Source organism: Perca fluviatilis, chromosome 4 (genome assembly GCF_010015445.1).
Source record: "Perca fluviatilis chromosome 4, GENO_Pfluv_1.0, whole genome shotgun sequence".
In the NCBI taxonomy this organism is placed as follows: Eukaryota; Metazoa; Chordata; class Actinopteri; order Perciformes; family Percidae; genus Perca; species Perca fluviatilis.
In genome coordinates, this window is record NC_053115.1 from 34,087,123 (window position 1) to 34,108,619 (window position 21,497).

At 40.6% G+C, this 21,497-nt stretch overlaps 1 protein-coding gene across 2 annotated transcripts; it reads right to left on the minus strand.

Annotated features, from left to right (window-relative positions):
- Positions 1–357: 357 nt before the first annotated feature.
- pdrg1 (p53 and DNA-damage regulated 1) lies at positions 358–20,720 on the minus strand. 2 transcript variants are annotated; one of them, XM_039798465.1, is made up of 5 exons: positions 20,582–20,719; positions 8,896–8,971; positions 8,635–8,709; positions 8,452–8,532; positions 358–1,431 (listed from the first exon to the last, which is right to left on the minus strand). In XM_039798465.1, exons 1-5 carry the CDS (start codon positions 20,663–20,665, stop codon positions 1,349–1,351), a joined length of 399 nt encoding a protein of 132 aa, XP_039654399.1. In that variant the 5' UTR covers positions 20,666–20,719; the 3' UTR covers positions 358–1,348. The 2 variants fall into 2 exon arrangements, with proteins under 2 accessions (XP_039654399.1, XP_039654400.1); XM_039798466.1 differs by lacking the exon at positions 8,635–8,709 and having other exon boundaries at positions 20,582–20,720.
- Positions 20,721–21,497: the final 777 nt, after the last annotated feature.

Genomic DNA, 21,497 nt, shown 5'->3' on the forward strand with positions numbered 1-21,497 from the left:
TCATTTTCTCAACATAGCACTGTTGCGTGCCTTGTTGGGTATAATTGTCTAACATTTGAGTTGATCAGCAGGTTCCCATCCTTTGACTCATAAATTCATCACTCATGGTTCTAGGTTGAGAGCGGTGGCATGCAACCAATGTCTGAGGACACACACACACACACACACACACACACACACACACACACACACACACACACACACACACACACACACACACACACACACACACACACACACACACACACACACACACACACACACACACACACACACACACACACACACACACACACACACACACACACACACCTGAGGCTGTCTATTTCTTCTCAAGCTCAACAGCATGTCAGACCATTACACGCAAATACTTTATTTTACACAGTTTATTCCTGAGGACAGCACCCTGGCTACTCATGTAGGTATGTCTTAGTCAGGCAAAACAAAAAGGCATACTGAAAACACATATAGTAACTGAACATAAATACAAATGACCCAAAATCATAAACATGCATTTATAGAGAGATGGTAAATAAAGTTAATGGACAAAAACCTGCAAAACAAGTTAAACACCATGAAAACAAACATTTCACATAATGCACTGAAAAACACACTAGACATCTGCTAAGTGCCGTACACTTGCACTGCCACCTTGTGGCCATTCACAGACCACATATAGTGATTAGACAGTCCTGTCCTGTCCAACGCTCCTCCTGTCCAGTCTCACAGAGCAATGAGTATTTATGTTACTTCTAAAGATTGGTTAAAGGAAAACTACAGTTTATTGCAACTTGGGGTTTATCTTCATAGCTCTGGTCCTCGGCTCTATACGTTATGAGGTTGTACACACCAAAGTGAACTCCTGAGATCTGTGAACGTGGGGACATCACTACAAATATGTCCAATGAGCAGTCACTCAAACAGGTTGGAAATAAAGCCAATAGCTTAAACAAAAGTACTTGGACGAGAAAAACAGCAAATGGTGAAAAAAAAAGATTTTTTTTTTTTTTAAAGAAAGGTTGTCCTCCTATTAACTTACACTGTAGCTTGTTTCTCTGCTGCCGACTGCAGCGATCTCTCTTAATACTGGACCAATGTCAAAGATTGTTGTTCCCATCAGTCACTTAGACACAAAAACATAGGATAATAGGGTCCAGGTTGAAAAAAACTGTAGTTACCCTACTGAGAGACCTAAGATACAATGTTTGACATGAATTTCTAAAATGTCCAAAAGGCAGGTGATGAAGATGTAAATGATTCAGGAAGTTACTGTAGCGCCTTCAGATCATCCAGAGGTTAGCACGTCACAGTAGCATCAGGCTCTGTCCTCATGTCCTCAGATCTGATGTCATCTCTTTAAAAGGCCGTTAATAGCTTTGATTTCATCAGTGGACAGAGGAGAAAGATTGTAGCCTCTCAGCTCAGTTTTCCCTGCAAACAGACAAACACACCTGCATCATGCCCAGACTGCTGGGAGGACATTCAGAGTACTGACAGACCAGCTTTGACTTCCGTTACCATCAAGTTCTAAGGAGGTATCATTCAGTGAATAAAAGCAACACCATCCATTTGCACTGGATTTAATTGTGATGGAGGTCTTTTTACAAAAATAACACAAAGGATTTCCCCTTTTCAACTGGTGTATCAAAGGAATAAGTATTGAGTTGCAAGCCGTCACTGAACCACTGAGAGACATTCAGAGTTCACACAGCATCAACAGAATGACCGGTGGAAAGAATTTCAATTTGAAATGTGTTAAAATAGGCCACAGGGATTTCCATATCATTTGGTCTATTAAAACAATGAACAGTCATGTTTTATTCATTTAAATGACTGTAGACCGTAGCGCATGCGATAAAGGGAAAAACTTTATTTGTATGCGCTATGGTTGAATTCACTAGACTACCGTAGGTTTACAAACTACAAACGGCGACAAGCAAGCGGGAAGGTCAAAGCCCAAGTCATGGCGAAACAGGGAAATATTGCAAATTACTTTATGAAACCAAGCAGCAGCTGGTCTAACGTAAATTAAGCTAAGAAATAGCCGGCACCAGCTACAGCCCCTCTCATTAAAGGGTAACTACCATTTTTTTTCAACCTGGACCCTATTTTCCTATATTTTTGTGTCTAAGTGACTGATGGGAACAACAATCTTTGACATTGGTCCAGTATTAAGTGAGATCGATGCAGAAAATAGGGTCCAGGTTGAAAAAAACGGTAGTTACCATAGTAAAAAAAAAATACAAACCTTAAAATCAAGTTCATAAAGTCACTTTCTTTGCATTCATTTGATTCCCAATCAATATACACTGGTATGGATTGCTTTCCATTGTTAATATGTACTTAAAAACAGTTCTGAAATGCAAAGTAATAGAATTTTAATCATGTGATAAAACATGCGATTAACTATTAGAAATTCAGCAATTAATCACGATTTTAAAAAATGAATCGTTTGACAGCCCTAATATATACACTCACCTAAAAGGATTATTAGGAACACCATACTAATACTGTGTTTGACCCTAACCTATCAATATGGGCCAACATTTCTAAAGAATGCTTCCAGCACCTTGTTGAATCAATGACACAAAGAATTAAGGCTGTTCTGAAGGCGAACAGAAATTGAGACTCATCAGACCAGGCAACATTTTTACAGTCTTCAACTGTCCAATTTTGGTGAGCTCGTGCAAATTGTAGCCTCATTTTCCTATTTTTAGTGGAGATGAGTGGTACCCGGTGGGGTCTTCTGCTGATGTAGGCCATCCGGCTCAAGGTTGTTTGTGTTGTGGCTTCACAAATGCTTTGCTGCATACCTCGGTTGTAATGAGTGGTTATTTGAGTCAAAGTTGATCTTCTATCAGCTGGAATCAGTCGGCCCATTCTCCTCTGACCTCTAGCATCAACAAGGTATTTTCGCCCCCCAGGACTGCAGCATACTGGATGTTTTTCCTTTTTCAGACCATTCTTTTTAAACCCTAGAAATGGTTGTGGGTGAGAATCCCAGTAACTGAGCAGATTGTGAAATACTCAAACCAGCCCGTCTGGCACCAACGAACATGCCACACTCAAAGTTGCTTAGATCACATTTCTTTCCTATTCTGACATTCAGTTTGGAGTTCAGGAGATTGTCTAGACCTGGACCACACCCCCTAAATGCATTGAAGCAGCTCACATGTGATTTATTGATTAGATAATTGCATTAATGAGAAATTGAACAGGTGTTCATAATAATACTTTAGGTGAGTATATATATATATATATATATATATATTCATGATTTTGTCCATGTTGATATTAGCTGCTTTATTTACATTTATTAAAAACGTTGCATTGTTTATCTTTTCATATAGCTAGCTAGATGTCTAAACTCTGGGACAAGGCCGTTATGTTTAAATAACTGCCATGCTGATTCCAAACAGACAGCTTTGCCAAGGCAGTTTGGGCTTCAGATTAGAGGTCGACCGATTCATCGGTTTTGCCAATAAATCGGCACCGATAGTTGATTGGTGGAACTATCGTTATCGGCAAAAATCCATACTGATAGTTTTTCCTGGTTGCGTCCGTTGCTGGAGCGGCTGAGAAGCGCTGTCATTCATTACACAGTACACAAGAGCTGAGAAGGGTCTGCTGGCATCATGCATTACAATAGCGGCCTCTAGAGGCAAAATAAAAACCATCACTGATGCCTCGTGTTGTTTATTTTCGACACGCGTTACTGCGCGCTGCACGGAGAGCACATGCTGTGCGGAGAAGGCTGATATCAGATGCGCGTTTAAAGCATCGACAGCAAAAAGGTATGTATACAGTACATTTTGTCATATCATTATAAAGTTATTAATTTGTTGAATAGATGCTGCGTTAGTAGAGAAAGAACAGCACAACAGTATGTTTGTTTGCTTTCGAGGCTGAGATGACGCTAAACATTAGTAGTAGGCTAACTTACCTCAAGCGGTTAAACATTGACAAAAATAAACGCAAGTCTGACCCAAATCGTCCACGATCCGTCTAGTGGCTGCCGCTGGAGAATTGAGATGTGTAGAATCGACAGCGCATTTATTTTAAAATCCTCAGCGGAGGAGCATCAACAACTGCCCGAAAGCACGGTAGCGTTATATGGTGGAGCGAGATAGAGTGTGAGTGAAGAGAGCGAGCGCCCAGCGGCGTTAGAACAAAGCTGTGATTCATTGAAATAAAACGTGTTTTCGCCGATTCAGCTCTAGAAATGCGACTGTAGCAAGCATGTCACTATCACTAACTTTATCCACGTTTCTATTTACACGTAACAAATGATATATCCAGCTTCAAAAAAGTCTAAAAGTCAGAAGTTAGAACGAATGCATTGTGCAAAGAGTGGTTGCTATGGAGACGATACACAGTGTTGAGTTCTGTTGACAGTTGCTTTCCATTGCTCTGATTGGTTGTAGGTCTATCCAGTGAATGAGCATTATAATTCATATAAAGGACAAACTATTTACATTTCTTCAAAAAGGCCCAAATGTATGCCAAATCTCAAAACAGTGACGCCATTCTTCTCTGTAGAAGGTTTCAGACTCCCATTCTGACTAGAATCTGAGTAGGACCTCGTCCGGCTAGTTCTAAACCGTTCTACAGAGAAGAATGGCGTCACTGAGCTAGAAATGTATATATTTCTCTTATATAATTATAATGCTCATTATGTTTATTTTTGCACTGGATGACTCCAAATATGTAGGAGAACTGTTTTAGACAACACACATGCTTGTGTAGCATTGCTGTGGGTGTAATATCAATAAATATGACATTATTATTATTGATTATTGGCAAAAGTGTATTTTGTCTGACCTTTATCCAGTATCAATTCTAAATACTATCGGTCGATTAATCGGTTATCGGCAAATACGGCCCAACCTAGCTATCGGTATCAGTAAAATCCACTATCGGTCGACCTCTACTTCAGATAGCTTTTACAAATCATGTTCCGCTATGAACGTGCACACACGTATCACGGTCGGTCAGTAAAGGCGCAGTCGCAACGGTAGAGGTCGTTGCCGGTAACGTACTTGTATGACAGAGTGCACGGACCGAAGCTTTGGGACTAGCATCTAATAACTAGCAAGCACTTTCTTACCGCTGCTGCCGTCCAGTGTCTTCCTTGAACATGCGCTGCAGAAGCAAGCACCCGGCTCCCTCAATTTAAAGCCCATGTTGCAGGGTTTATTTTCTAACAAATTTTTGCAATTTGCTTGTTGGTAATAAACATTTAAACTTTTACCCAACAACATCAAATACAATGCATATCACAAAACTGAATAAAATACGAAAAGGTAGTACTATTTTACAGCGGTTTCTCCTTTCCCCCACAATGCATTGCATGACGTCACGTTCGGGAGACGACCAGGCGAAAGCCCCGTCTCGGTTCACGGTCACGGTTTCTGCCACTGGTCTGGCAAAATATGGCTTTTGGTCTCAACTGAGTCAATGTGTCTTTATGATGTAATAATATTGGAGGGAAAGTGAAACACAGCTTGGACGGGGATGCTGTTCGGCTTTTCACAAGTTTAGACAGCTAGCTAACGCTACGCCGACGTTTGCTAACGTTAGCGCAACAGCGTTAGCCTAGACTGCTAGTTAAATACCGGTATTACAACTGCCTTCGGAGCTGCGTCCACGTTGTCAACATAAGACATGTGGCATTAGTGCTCCTTTTGTGTCGTACTTTTATTGAATGAAATATTAAGCTTCGCTCCTACAAAATAGGTGTTTTTTTGTAACATTACACACAAAGCTAACTGGCTATAGTTAGCCTGTACGTATGCTAGCGGGATTAGCTAACGTTGTGTAGCCAGCCAGCAACTTCGGCAATCAGCAGTAGTTTCGGCGAGCTAACCAAGACAGTATGTCGCCTACAATCAACCTCTGCTGCTAAAAGCAGTCAATCTGCAGTGATGTTTTAAATGGAGACACATGGATGTGTTAGCTGTAGTGGTTAGCTCGCCGAAACTACTGCCGAAGCTGCTGGCTGGCTATGTAACATTAGCTAATGTCCGCTAGCATACATACATGCTAACTATAGCCAGTTAGCTTTGTGTGTAACTAACAAAAACTCACCCATTTCGTAGGAGCGAAGTTTAAAGGTGCAATATGTAATATTGTGTGTAATACTGGCAGCTAGCGGTTAAAATAGTTACTGCAGTACAAATTCAAAATACTGGAGAGTCGTTTCCCCCGCCCCCTCCTGCCCAGACTCGAAGTTCACGGAGGTTGCCAGGCTGAGACCGCAGCATTCACAACAATGTTGCTAGATGCTTTTCTCACATAGCCAGACATTACTTCACAGCACAGCAGAGTAGCTAACGTTAGATGCTAGTCTCACATAGCCAGACATTACTCCACAGCACAGCGTAGCTAACGTTAGATTCTGGCTATATTGACAGTCATAAAAGCCCGTGCTCATTCGGGGCTCTGTAACCAACTGACAGACACACTTTTTCGGTTTAAAATTACAGTATGAACCGCTAAAAACACAACAACCTCACCGTCCTCTCCACACGCCAGTCAGGCACACTTCCTCGGCTTAGAATTACAATACGAAACGCTAAAAATACCACTACCTTGCCGACAGAACACACTTCATTGGCTTAGAATTACGGCAACAATCGCTAAACACACTGCAAACTCACAGTCCTCTCTTTCCGATTTACAGCCCCCCTCTCGTGGTTTAAAATAACTCACCGTTGTCGGCTCCAGCCGCTGAAGAGGCTACATGCTGTAAACAGCCATGGGCTTGCCTGGTCCCCCGGTAACGTTAGCAGTAAGCAGGGTTAGCAAGGCAGCGTTAGCCAGGACCAGTCGGGATCACTTTACTGTCTCAATTGTTTTTGCAAGTAACCAACTCCGGTACTCTAGCTATATAATTCAATGTGAGTACACAAATGTTGAAATGACAAAAAATGCCCCTAGTAGCTGTGATAAATTAGCCTGAAGCTAATGCTTACCGGTTCAGGAGGAAATAAGCCAATTCTGCGTCCTTTTGGTCTCTAAGCTGTCTCCATCTTTCAAATACATCTCCAATATTTACCAGGGGGTTATTACGTCTCTGGTCACGCAACTGTTAGAAAAATGCTGTTTTCTTTTTTTTTAGGTCGGGTAGAATCTATCTCTGTTGATCCTGTTCGTTTGTTTGCTGCTTTCATGGCTGTACTACCGTTACAGCTGTAGCGTGCTGGGTTTACGTTTTTACAGGTATATCTGGCAACCCAGCCTGGCTGTCAAACTGGGCCGTTGATAACAACACACAGATCAAAACATAAACATAAATTCCGTCACGGAATGTAAATTTCAAAAAGAAAAATACTGAAATTAGCATTGTTGTCAGAAAAGATAGTATTTCAGTTTAACATGTTTCCTTAATATCTGATGAGGCATTGGTGTCATTTTTGGATTTATTACAGTACAAATATTACATATTGGACCTTTAACGTTTCATTCAATAAAGTTATGGTACAAAGGGAGCACTAACACCACAGGTCTTATGTTGACGACGTGGACGCAGATATAGGAAACTCCGAAGGCAGTCGAAATATTTACCTAGCCGTCTAGGCTAACGCTGTTGCGCTAACGTTAGCGAAACGTTGGCGTAGCGTTAGCTAGCTTAGACAGCTAGCTAGTAATATGTTGTAACTGGAGCTAGTAAGCTACCATCAAAACGTGAGATATCTAGCTAATCAATATGTTTACAACCGTCGGGGGGATTTCACAGGTGGGACTGGCAAGTTAGCCCATAGCTGGCATGATGCCTTCTATTTTCTAGATCTAGACAAGTTTGTCGGTACTTAGCTGAACTAACGACATGATCACTGTCACTAGATATAAAGAAAACAGTGACTTTCACTTGGTGCTATTCACTGACAGTAAAAACACTTCTTCCTCATCCCAGTCAGTCACCATAGTTCTAGTACTAGGCTGATATACACGTCTCCCCAACATGACGTCATCACCGAATTGCGTTAAAAAAAACACTAATACCAAAAACGACACTGACATTTCGGCAAAGACCCGCCCTACTTTGCATCCGATTGGCTATAACTGGTTTCATTGGTTGGTGGAAGTTCGATGATTGGTTAAATCCAGCGCATTAAAACAAATCCCATGTGGACTTTTTAATTTATTTATTTTTCTAAAATAGTAATTCGCTAGAAATCGGGCACCAGGCCTTAGTACTTAAGCCCCCCCACCCCCTCTCCCCCCCTTAAACATTTTCTCATCGAATCTACACGATTCATGTAGGCCACCTATTTTGGTTTCAAAACGTTGAATTTCGCCAAATGTGAGTGATTTTCATGTCTGATATTGACTCATTGATTTATTTCAGGATGTATTTCATAGGCATCTTTATTTATGTATACATTTAATAAAATGGCATTTCATAGGACTATTCCTGTAAATGAGCATGCTGCAGTGGGCCAACCATACCTTGCATCTCATTTAGACGGTTGACTTTAGCTTTCAGTCCTTTGCGAAGTTCGTTTATCTCCTGGTCGAGCTGCTCTTGGTCTACAGGTGACAAACAAAGTGTTAAGGATGATCTCAAAACAAATCTACATATATCCTACTTTATGATGAAAATGTATCCAATACATTTAGATTTTTTTCTACCTTTCTGAATCATCTCCTTTGTCTTTGATTTGGGAAATTTGATGAACATGTTTCCGTAACAAACCTTCACTTTCTCTACAAATGACAGAAGTGTTTAGTCAACAACAGTATTACCACTATGCACCTGACTCATGTCCACTGTGAAATCAACGGGACAATTGTTTCAGTAGGCTAAGCCAATATGTCTATGATATTACTGTTTGATTGACACGTCCACACTACAGAGCCTTTTCTCTTCTCTGACAATATTCTGTCACTCACCTGAATCTGATATTTCATTTTTCAGTGCGTTCAGCGCCTCTCTGTTCCTGTTCCTCCTAGTGTCCAGGTCAACTATCTGAAATACCCACAGAGAACACCACGTCACAATAGTTATATATGTGCGTAACTGTATGTTTTGAGCACAGAGAACTATATTTTGCAAGCCCATTACATTACATTTTTAACAGACCAACAGGTGTTGACTGAAAAAGACTGTTCTTCCTAGGTTTGTGTTTCCTGCTACTTGCGATCTAATTGGAGACGAACAGCCAATCAGAATATACCTTTAATTCTCCGATTGGTTGGTTTTGTGGTACACTTGTAACGCTGTGAAAATTTGAGCGAGTGTGTCAAGAGCTGAGCGTGTTGAGAGTGAGGGAGACATGATCGGAGCGCAGCAGTGTCTACCGGAGCGCAACAGTGTCTATACCGGATCGCAGCAGTGTCTATACCGGATCGCAGCAGTGTCTATACCGGATCGCAGCAGTGTCTATACCGGATCGCAGCAGAGTCTACCAGAGCGCAGCAGTGTCTATACCGGATCGCAGCAGAGTCTACCAGAGCGCAGCAGTGTCTATACCGGAGCGCAACAGTGTCTACCGGAGCGCAGCAGTGTCTATAATGGAGCGCTGCAGCGTTTACCGGAGCGCAGCAGCGTCTACCGGAGCGCAGCAGCGTCTACCTGCGCGCAGAGAAAGAGGTTTTGAGAGGGCACATGAGTAAACCGCATGAGAGGGGTTATTATTGCACGTTAATATGGATAATAGCAAACATGCAAATACATTTATTGAGCACGGAATGGGTTTTTGTTTGGTCAAACAAAATTACTTTTTGCGAGTGTTAATTTCTGTTCAAAATGTAGTGTAATGTGCTTCAAAATATAGTTCTCTGTGTTCAAAACATACAGTTACTCGCTCAGGAATGAGGCACATACATAACGACATCACTTTGCATTTTCACTATGGAATGTAAAAAGTCATTAGTCAAGTCACTAGCTGGCTTGATAGGTAAAACAAAACAGTGGAATATTAATATGCAATATCATGCAGTGTTTAAGGGTGAAATTGCTCCGTTTTAAATTCAATTCACTTTAACTATAGAGTGTGGTCTAGACCTACTCTATCGGTCACGTGTCGAGATAACTCCTCCTTTGATTTGATACTATAAATAAAATTTAATTGAAAATGTAATTTATTTCAGAAGGGGACAGTGCAAATGACAAAACGCATGATTATACAGTACATGGGTTAAAAATGCCAGAATATAGTTTTCATCTGTAGTCCCGTTACTGTAGCTGTTAGAGGAGGGTCTGGCTAGTCCACATACCATTCTGGGATGGGAGAGAAACGTGCTTTGGTTTATTGGCATTTCTTTAAACCAATCACAATCGTCATGAGTGGTGCTAAGCACCGGACAGTGCAACGGTGCCTCTTCAGAAGAGCCTTGGCAAGGAACTTGTTTTGATGGAAAAGTTGTTTTAGTCGTGCAACAGAAAACTCAGATTGGACAGATAGTCTAGCTAGCTGTCTGGATTTACCCTGCAGAGATCTGAGGAGCAGTTAACCATAGTCCTCATCAATCCACCGGAGTTTAGAACGCCAACACAAAGAAAGAGGAAGGGGACGGACATCCGGCCTAAATGAGGGACATCCGGCGGAATTTCTTCTTTTCCCAGTGTGGTGTGTCTCTCTGACCACATATTTAAGGCTGTTTGACTCTCTGCGGTCTGTACATGAAGAATCACACAGATGTTTGTAGAGGCGAACCTGCTCTTCCCAGCCGACCACGAACTGAAAGCACAGTGGGCACGTAGTTACAAAAATTCAGAGGTGCACGATGCACTGCGAAAGATTGCGGAGCCTTTGCGCTGGAAACGACAGCTGTTGTGACGTCATTTTATGGCATCGCGCCGGTGTTATAGCCCTACTGGTTTCTACCCTAACTGGTTTCCGTATGTTGTGTTTACCCAACAGCTGCCGATGTGGTCCGCCTGTGTCACCAGATTCGTCACACAATCACAAACATATTACTGCCGATTTTCAAATAGTTTCCCAGATCTACTGTCGCAAAAATGTTTGTCTAAGTAATTACCACATCACAGCCACCTCCAAAAAAAAAAAAAATCTAAAAACAATATAATCATTCAAGTTCGGGTCGAGCTGGTTTCGATCTTGTGGCATAAATATAATAGTTAACACCTGAGTCCGCAGCTCTACGCAGCGAGCTATTGAAGCTCTGTATGGTCCTGTCCCAATACCCGCACTACGCCCTAAGGTCTTCCTCGAAGTGGACACTTGTTGAAAGTGCACTTAGGGGAGTAAGTGCGCAAGGACTCGAAGCTGTGAAGAGCAGAATTGGGACAGTTTTGCACACGTCACTATATACGTCACTTCTACGTCACTTCTGTTTACAGGAGAGCAAACATGGCGCTGGCCGCAGTTGCGGTATTCGCAGTACTCCTGCTACAATTGATTAGAACTCACCACCAGTTTATTATAAGAAGAATTAGGATCCGCAGGAGAAGAAGGCTTCTACACCGGATCCAAACATGTATGCTGATGCCCGACCAACAGGTAAATTAACTTTATTTCATCAAACGTTACGTTTACGTTTTTTTACGTTACGTTTATTTGGCTAATGTGTGTGTGCTGGTACTAATAGCTGTAACATGACACAATCATTTGAATGAAAAAATGAATCTCTTTTTTTTTTTACTCTTAGCTACTAACCTTTCTGTCAATGTTGTTCATATTAAAATAGTTTGTGGCTAAGATAAATTGCGATATAACCTAAACTATGAAGTGATGATACTAAGAGCTGTTCCTAATATTTTGTCAATTTGGTGAGTGTGTGTATCAAGAACAGCTCTCTACGGTGGCCGACAGGGGCAAACGCCCTGCAACTTCAGGAAACACATGCAAATAGACAAAACACAAGCAAATTAAGAAAACAACTACATTAATTTGACAACACATGCGCAGCATTCAGCAAACGCGCTGCAAATACACACAACACAACCAAATATAAAATGCGCTGCATTTAAAAAACGATGCAAAAAGAAAAGCACACAAACCCCGAAAACAAATGCAAAAGAAAAACGCTGCATCCAGATTTCACAACGGAAGTTCTCCAGACCTCTAGAGGGAACAGCTGGATTTTCGACCCCTTTTCTGCCTTTTTATTAGAGTCGGGTATGGCTGCATAGTAAAAAGAGAACTCCTGTCTCATGTCCTTATTAATAACATAATATAATATTAGTAATATACAGTCTCTGCTCCCGTCTCAGCAGGGACGCTGGTGCCGTGCTCGAGCTTTCAAAATAAAAGCTCGCGTTTGGTCGGCTCGTCTTCCTTTGGTGTTTTGGATGTTTTTGAACTAAACAGTACGACAATCATGCTAATGAATACAATAACTTTTTCAGGGATGTATGACTTACAACACAATGGAGCAAGCAAAGCAATTTTGTCTTTATTTGCAGGCGGGATTTAGGCTATTCAGTTTGATAAATCCCACGGTAAATTGGCTGGTTTACTAAACAGGGGGGGGGACTATTTTAAATAGTCTATTTTTTGTATTTCAAGAGCATATTGCTCCACAATATGAATACAGATTGGTCACTTATTTTGTTGTATAATCACAATATTACACTTGAGGAGGTCTACACTTCAGTGATGTGCTTTCGGACCTGGAAATTAAACCCTTTTCATATGTGGCTTAAACAAACGTCAGCGTTAAACACTGTAACAGTTTTAAATGTTTTATTACCACGAGTTTACGGACACGTTTACAGACTCTGCAAATAGAGTAGGCCTATCAGCTGTGACCCGAGCCGAGACACACCCACCAACCGAGAGAAAACATATCTCAAACATAGACTAAATATTTACAGTCTATGATCTCACCGTTGCACACCGTTCTGAGATTGAACGTCTCTCTCTCTCTCTCTCTCTCTCATAGACTAAGTAGGCTATGCTCTTCCCCCAGCCCCCCCAAAAAAATCAGCTGTTCCACTGCTAGTGTAATATTGTGATTATACAACAAAATAAGTGACCAATCTGTATTCATATTGTGGAGCAATACGCTTGAAATACAAAAAATAGACTATTTAAAATAGTCCCCCCCCCTGTTTAGTAAACCAGCCAATTTACCGTAGGATTTATCAAACTGAATAGCCTAAATCCCGCCTGCACATAAAGACAAAATTGCTTTGCTTGCTCCATTGTGTTGTAAGTAATACATCCCTGAAAAGTTATTGTATTCATTAGCATGATTGCCAGTACTGTTTAGTTCAAAAACATCCAAAACACCAAAGGAAGACGAGCCGACCAAACGCGCGAGCTTTTATTTTGAAAGCTCGCGAGCCGCGGCGCCGTCCCTGCTGAGACGGGAGCAGAGACTGTATATTACTAATATTATATTATGTTATTAATAAGGACATGAGACAGGAGTTCTCTTTTACTATGCAGCCATACCCGACTAATAAAAAGGCAGAAAAGGGGTCGAAAATCCAGCTGATCAGCTGTTCCCTCTAGAGGTCTGGAGAACTTCCGTTGTGAAATCTGGATGCAGCGCTTTTCTTTGCATTTGTTTTCGGGGTTTTGTGTGCTTTTCTTTTTGCATCGTTTTTTAATTCGCACGCTTTTTTTCAAGTTTATGTATTAGGGTAGTGTTTTCAGTGCTGTTTTCAATTAAATGAAGTTGTTTTCTTTTTGCACCGCTTCTTTTCGGGGGTTTGCTTTTCTTTTTGCATCGTTTTTTTAAATGCAGCGCCTTTTATATTTGGTTGTGTTGTGTGTATTTGCAGCGTGTTTGCTGAATGCTGCGCATGTGTTGTCAAATTAATGTAGTTGTTTTCTTAATTTGCTTGTGTTTTGTCTATTTGCATGTGTTTCCTGAAGTTGCAGGGCGTTTGCCCCTGTCGGCCACCGTAGCTCTCAGTATAGTTTACATCACCACCACCACAAGTGAGTGTCCAAAATGAAAATAGATAAACTCCCTCTAATAAATTCAATTATAAAATTAGGGAATATGGCAAATGTGTGTGTGTGTGTGTATATATATATATATATATATATATATATATATGGCAATATGCATATCGCAATGGCTTGCAATAACTGGGTTCATGAACAAAAGAGAGAGGAAATCACTCACCACTTTTGTAGCTTTAATAATTATTTCATTCATACAGTGAAAACTAAGCAGTACTTTATTTTTACATTTGATTATTCAGTTTCTGTTGTTTAATAACCCTAATGTAGGATAACCTGAAACCCTAAACCTTGTGGTTTACACTGATGTTACACTACTGATGTTACGCTACAGTAAAACACTGATGTTCACTGTGAGAAGTTGTAGGGATGTTCTCATGTCAGAAAATGAATGTGAAACACATAGGTAATATAATTTTAAATATATTTTAAAGAATTTAATCTTTAAATATTATATAAAATGAATGAATATTTTTTCATGTAGTGATACGTTTTCCTAAATCTGTCATTCTAATTGTTTTTGTCTTTTTAAGTTTGGCAGACTGATCAGGTATGCCAGGCTGAATCATACCATGCCTGTCCTTCTGGTGTATTTTGATGTTGAGAGAGACCTTCGACCCGACTACCGCCTTTCAAGAAAATCGATGGATGGCTTGATGGATATTCTGCACAAGCACCAGGACCATGGCTGGGGATCTTATTTGGAAGTCCTAATATTTGTGTATTGGCTTGCACATGGACTCTTACAGAGACTCTGTGCCAAAATCCACTGTGTGCCGTGGTGCTGCACAGTATTGCGCTCACAAAATTATGGACATTGCAGGTAAAGTGATTTGCTATCCACATCATGATGAACTTGAAGAAGTCGTCTGCGATTTGGACGCCTTGCTTTCGGCATACAGCATTTGATAAGGCTGTAGAGGCAATAGATGGATGCCATATTCGGTATTAAGCCTCCAAATCATAACAAACAGGACTATTTTAATTACAAACAATTCTAGTCTATCCAAATGCCAAGCCATCTGTAACTCTCAGGGATGTTTCATCAACATCTTTGTTGGTTTTCCTGGCTCTGTACATGAAACCGTGTTCTAAAAACAGCCCACTTTATGTCAATTCTGAGTACCCCCACCTGGCTTTTTCTTCTTGGTGATGGAGGATATTCCTGCATACAGTCTCCCCATAACCATCATCACACCCTACAAAGTGCCACTTCAAGGAAGGGTCGAGGAAACGCTTCAATCAAAGCCATACGCGTCGCGTTCAATTATCGAACGAGCCTTTGGTATGATGAAGGCACTCTGGAGGGCAACACTCTTCAAAGCCTTAGAAGTAAAGGTTGGCTTCTGCACAGAGGTGGTAACTGCCTGTGCATTCTTACACAATGTCTACCTTAACCATAGTGATGTCCTGGAACAAGAGCCAGCTTATGATGCCTTACCACAACCACCAATACCAGATTCTGGACAGGAGACAAGTGGCAACCAGCTCCGAGGCGAACTTCCGGACACATGTATCTGCACCCCTTAATGTTCAAGGGCACCTTTTGGAACATGACTACACAATTTAATTAAAAGTACCTCATACTCCAACACACACATTTTTGTCACGAGTGTAGAACGTTAACAACTTAATTATTCCATTGCTCTGACATTGCACATGAACATGTACCTACCGATTTTGCTTGAAATTGTTTAATTACAGTTCTGTGTATATATTTTGTAAAATGAAAAATGTGGTCAATTACCTAGCATCTGTAAATACCAAATGTATCTGTCCTGAAAATGTTAATACATCTATGGTTATAAGCCTACACTTGTACCTGGTGGTATTGCTCTGCATTGTCAGCTCATTTATTTTGTTATAAACTTGTCTTAAAGTACTTTGTTTCAGTAAAAAAAGTGATTTTTCTAAATGATAAATGTTTCTCTTTATTTGTGACACAGACTTTTACTGGTAAACAGAAATTATAATAATAAATAACAATAATAAATTTCGTTTATACAGAATTACAATTTCCAAATGTCTTGTCCAAACCAAGCAAATACAGCCAAAGTCCTCTGAAACTTTAAATATAAATTCGATCACTCAATGGTGGTGTTAACACAATGAGCACTTATGCAGGAACAGCAAACAAACAGAACATAACAGAACTTATTGACAGAAAGTTATTACTTCTCTGTCATGTGGTCAACCAGCTTTCCAAATAAATCTAACATCCTGTCCATTTGCTGCTGAGACTTTTGGAGCCAAGCATTATCCCTTTCATTTTCTTCCTTCTGTGTTTTCTCTAGCCGCTCACAGAAGTCTTTAAGATAATCTACATTCTCACACTTCCTCTTTCTCTTTCCTGGTCTGACATCAGTTGATGTACCTGGTTGATCACTCTGAGGGTCTGTGGAGTTTCCTGCTTGGAGGTCTGCTGTCTCTGCTGATGTCTCTGCTCCTGTCTCTGTTGGAGAATTTGCTTCATCCTCAACCTCACTGACAGGTGTCTGGGGTCTCTCTACACTGCTGTTTCCAGATGAGAAGAGATATAATGGCCTGACTGAGGGTCTCTGGCCAATGGCTTCATGCATAGCTGCATAGAAAATCCACGAGGCAGCAGTGACCTCTCCTGCATCTGTCCCTGACCCAGTTTTTGGCAGTGTTAAGTCCTTTGTAAATTGTAATAGTTATGAAGGGGGAAATTAACATTATTTACATGGGTTTATATTCTTATTATACATGGGTTTATATCCTATATTGTATTGGTTTATATTACCAATACAATATAAGCATTACAAAACACAAGAAAGTGCAGTTACCTTGTACTTTTTCCCACTTTTTTTTTTTTTACACTGCTGCTGGGTCACTTTCCCCTCTAGACCCATAATTTAATTTCCCTGAAAGACACACACATTCATCCATTAGATGAGCAACAAACTTGTCTGAACTTGTCTCTGCTCATGTTAACTTACTCATATCCCTGGCTAGAGGCATTTCTGTGCCCCGTGAATAGCCGCTCATTCTCTGCCCTGAACTTCATAAAACTGAATGTCAGCTCGTCGGACCCTGACAAAAAGAATGTGAAATCATTGTATCATCATGTATTATGTTATGTATCGCTCATATTCTGATTAAAAAAAACTATTTTCACTTACACTTAAAAATAAATTTCTTCTCCATTTTGGTTTTCCTCTGGTTTCCTTGGTTTTCCTCTTCCAAAAGGCAGTATAATTCCGAATAATTCTTCCTTTTTCTTCTGAGTTTTCCGGCGTCCATACGCGCAACCGTTTTGCTCCCCATTGGCTAGCTGTTCAAACGTCACGAACACTACAAAGGATTCTGGGTAATATACTACAAGCAAAGGTAGGTCTGATGCAGACTTGCGCGAAAGGTTACGTAGTGTGCCTGCACCCTGGAGAACACCATTAGAGGATCGGGACACCCTACGGTCTTGCACCCCTTAGCGAGAACGCGCATTGAGGGGCACAAGGGCGCAAGTGCGGGTATTGGGACAGGGCATATGAAGCCGCTTCCAGTCACGTATCTATCAGCTACGTCATCAACCAGGTAACATTTTGATTTGAGCTGATCCAAAACAACTGGTTACCTGGGCTTAGTTGAGGAAATACCCGATGATAGTTTTCACGTTTCTTTCCTCACATCTACGGCCATATGGACTACTACTACTTCATCACAGCCACCTACTAAGCCACACATTGGGACTGATACATATTTTTTAACAGTAACGATAACTCGTGGTCTAATATTGTCGATATACACAGTTACCACCGTGTCACAGAAAGGAAGACCATGCATTCAAACTGCGTCGTGTAGCCTACTACACGACTCAGTTTGAATGCATGGTCTTCATGATTTACAGTCACTGTCTCTCCTTTTGTGTAACCTATATGGTATGGGATATAATAGCCTAATATATACCTCAGAATTAGCAAAACAACGGCTTGTAATACAGTGTTAACCTACTTGAGTTTGGCTGCGAATTAACCAAGCATTGTAATGTGTCTAATCGAATCATTCCATCCAAACTGATGTAAAGTTGTTCTGAAATCTAACTCCGACACAGCAAAGCAGCTATTGATATTTTTGAATGAGCTTATTCATCTTTAGTGATATGAGTAACAGTCTATGGGTTTAACCCAGTGCGCCCCTTGTGGACAAAATAAAACACCAGCAATTACAACATGAGAAACATATACACACATATATATATATATATATATATATATATATATATATATATATATATATATATATATATATATATATATATATATATATATATATATATATATATATACATACATACATACATACATACATACATACATACATACATACATACATATATATATATATGTTTTCTCAGTTATCCTTTTAAAATGATATCAGATTAGTAAACAAGAACGTGCCTTTGGAACATTGGATGAATGGTTGCTGATAATGGGCAATGTATATTGCATTAAAGATCAGATCAGCCACTTCTTTCTACAACAGTCAAGAACCCTTTTGCAATTATGTAAGAACATAATGTAATCCGAAAACTGCTGCCCTGATAATAATTTAAAAAAAAACGATGTAACTGATCTCAGCTGGTATTCTGTCTGTAATGGAGTGGATTGAAAATTTCGAAGTGACCCCAAACTTTTGACGGGTAGTGTATATGTGTATATATAAATAAATAAATAAATAAAAGTTACTGTAGCGTTACTGCTTTTATCAAAGAATAGACTACAAGTACTATTTTATAGCTCGCATGAGGCATAGGCTACAATGAACACACACCATGCTGCGTTACGTTAAAGGGGTGATAGAATGATTATATAGGGTATTTCACACTGTTCCTTATGGTCTCCTAATGGGGTATGTAACATTGGTTGGGCTGAAAACGGCCTGGCTGATATTTTACTGGCCCTTATGCATCCCTGTGTTTTGGCCCTATTTGTAACAAGAGCTTTTCTTCCAAATATGGTATGGTCATGAATATTTAGATGAGCTGCGCGGTGATTGGTTGAGTGACTTGCCATACGCAGACATTAGAGACGCACGCTGATTGGTTGAGCGAATCCCCAATACACATACATTAGAGAAGCGACAGAATCTCATATTCCAGACACTGCAATGTTTCATTAACAAATTCACTTCTGAGACTTTTTTAAGCGAGAAATCAACTATATAAAGCTCAAATATGGGCCGTTTTACAAAAATGTATGGCTAATTGCAAATTTGGTAAGACGTGTCGGACTTTAGGAGCTCCACACAGTCTGACGAGAAAGCGACAGCCTGCTGGGCTCCATACCCAGGGCAAAGTCACCCTTTGTGGATACTGCATACGGGGCTCCGCGGCCAGCTGACGGCATAACTATATCTATAAATAATACATTTACGGTTTTGAATGTCCCAATGTCTTATAAAGCTAACCGTTGTGTCCGATTTGATTTTAAGGCATTTTTATGAACGCGAGGCGTCTTTGTAGGACAAGCAGCTGCTTGCTATATGTCCCATTCATTACAATGGGGAAATACCGCAGCTAGCTAGCTACATTGTCGCCATAACTAAATTATATTTACAGTTTGAATTTCGTCATGCCACTTATACAACATCATTCCCCAATGTCTTATAAAGCTAACCGTTGTGTCCGATTTGATTTTAAGGCATTTTTATGAACACAAGGCGTCTTTGTAGGACGAACAGCTGCTTGCTATATGTCCCATTCATTACAATGGGGAAATACCGCAGCTTGCTCACTTTCGCATAACTAAAGTATATTTACAGTTTGAATTTCGTCATGGCATGAATATTACAGGTTCCTCAAGGTCTTACAAAGCTTAGCTAACACTTGTCCGATTTTGGATTTCAATTGAATGTATTTTTGTGAATGTCAGAGTTAGGAGGAGGCTAGCTAGCTCTCATTGATGGACTCCATCTCACCGCGGCTCTATCAATGAGACTCGCGGACAAAAGGCGTTTATTTCCCCGATTGTTTGTTTAAATAACTCACCCACATACCCATTATAAGATTTACTGGAACCTGCGGGCTGCCGTAAAAGATTGCGGGCGTAACAAGCTCGCTGACACTGCGGTCAGGGCGGCGATGTAGCTAGCAACCCAGGCAGCACCAACACCGGCACTAAACTCCGACACACAGTCTGAGAAAATTTGCAATTAGCCATCCATTTTCGTAAAGCGGCCCATATTCGAGCTTTATATGGTTGATTTCTCGCATAAAAAAATAAGTGAATTTTGTAATGGAATAGCAGAGATCTGCGTGACCTAGCTAGATTCAGAAAACTACCTGATCTCAGGTCAGTTGTGTAGCCTATGTAAATGTTGGGGCGTGACTGTTCTCTTAAGGTTCCGGATTTTGAGATGCTTGCGCAAGCAACTCAGCTTTGTTGGGATTCGCCCGTTTTCAGAGGCAGTTTCAAAATATGAGATTTTCATAGTAAAGGGGTGTCAGTGGGATTTTGAGCTTCTATGTATGTCCTATTTACCCACCAAACTGTCGTTATTCAACTATGACAGGGTAAAATCGGTTTTGCATTCTATCACCCCTTTAACGTTAACCAATGTAACGTTAGCCTAGCGGCTATAACCTATAACGTTACATATCCTCGCAGGTAACGTTAGCCGTGCTCTGCAAGCTATTCGCAGCTTACTGTTGTCAGGTAAGTATTTGGTAACCTTACCTGTTGTTTAGTTGTCAGAACATCCTCAGCTGCCTCCTCAACTTCTGTCAAATTCTCCAAAACAAGCTGGGATACAGCGTCCATGTCAGCTGTGTGTGTCTGTGTGTGCTATAAAAATACATCCGGTCTGAAACAACGTTCTTCTTTCTCTTCTTCTTCTCACCCAGGCACTGGATGGCTTTACGGCACATTGCTGCCTCCCACAGGGCAAAAATATATTCCCATTTATTATCCTATTGCCATACATGCGGTTGCCTTGATGTATTCTAGGACAGCTTTTATAGTCCCAGGGTGGTTCAGACTTTTTATTGCCGCATATAGTCTTTCTCTTTCTTCTGTGGAGCCAGTGCATTCCATTAGTAGATGTGTCACTGTCTGTTGTTGTTACATTCCACCAGTATGTATGCCTTCTTTTCTTGGCTCCAAACTTTCCATCCCTCAGTGTCATCAGAACTGATGCTGCAGCGTCTGAGCATATCACTGCTCACCCTGCTTTCCCATACTCTAGCCACTGCAGAGCCCATAATGTAGCCAGCAAATCTGTTGTATGGACTGAAACCCATGGTGATAAAATCCATGTTGATATAGCTGGTCAGTGAACTAGGGGCAACCCCCTCCTCCTGTCCAACTCCATCCTCTCCATCTCCTTATTTATTTCAAAGATAAAACATTTCATCTTCACTTTTGCTCCTGCCCATTTCTAAGCCTTTTCCAGAGTTAGCTTTCTGTGTTCTCCCCTTGGTGTCCCCATAGTTTAGATATATATTGCATTGTGTTAGAATTCTCTAAAAGACGTGATCGTTCGATTTCTGGAGGAAGGAGAAGCTGGGGTTCGGATTGAAAGTTAAGCAAGAGGTTTAATAAAACAACACGGTGAAAACAGTCAAAACACAATTAAACATAAAACATGAAAACA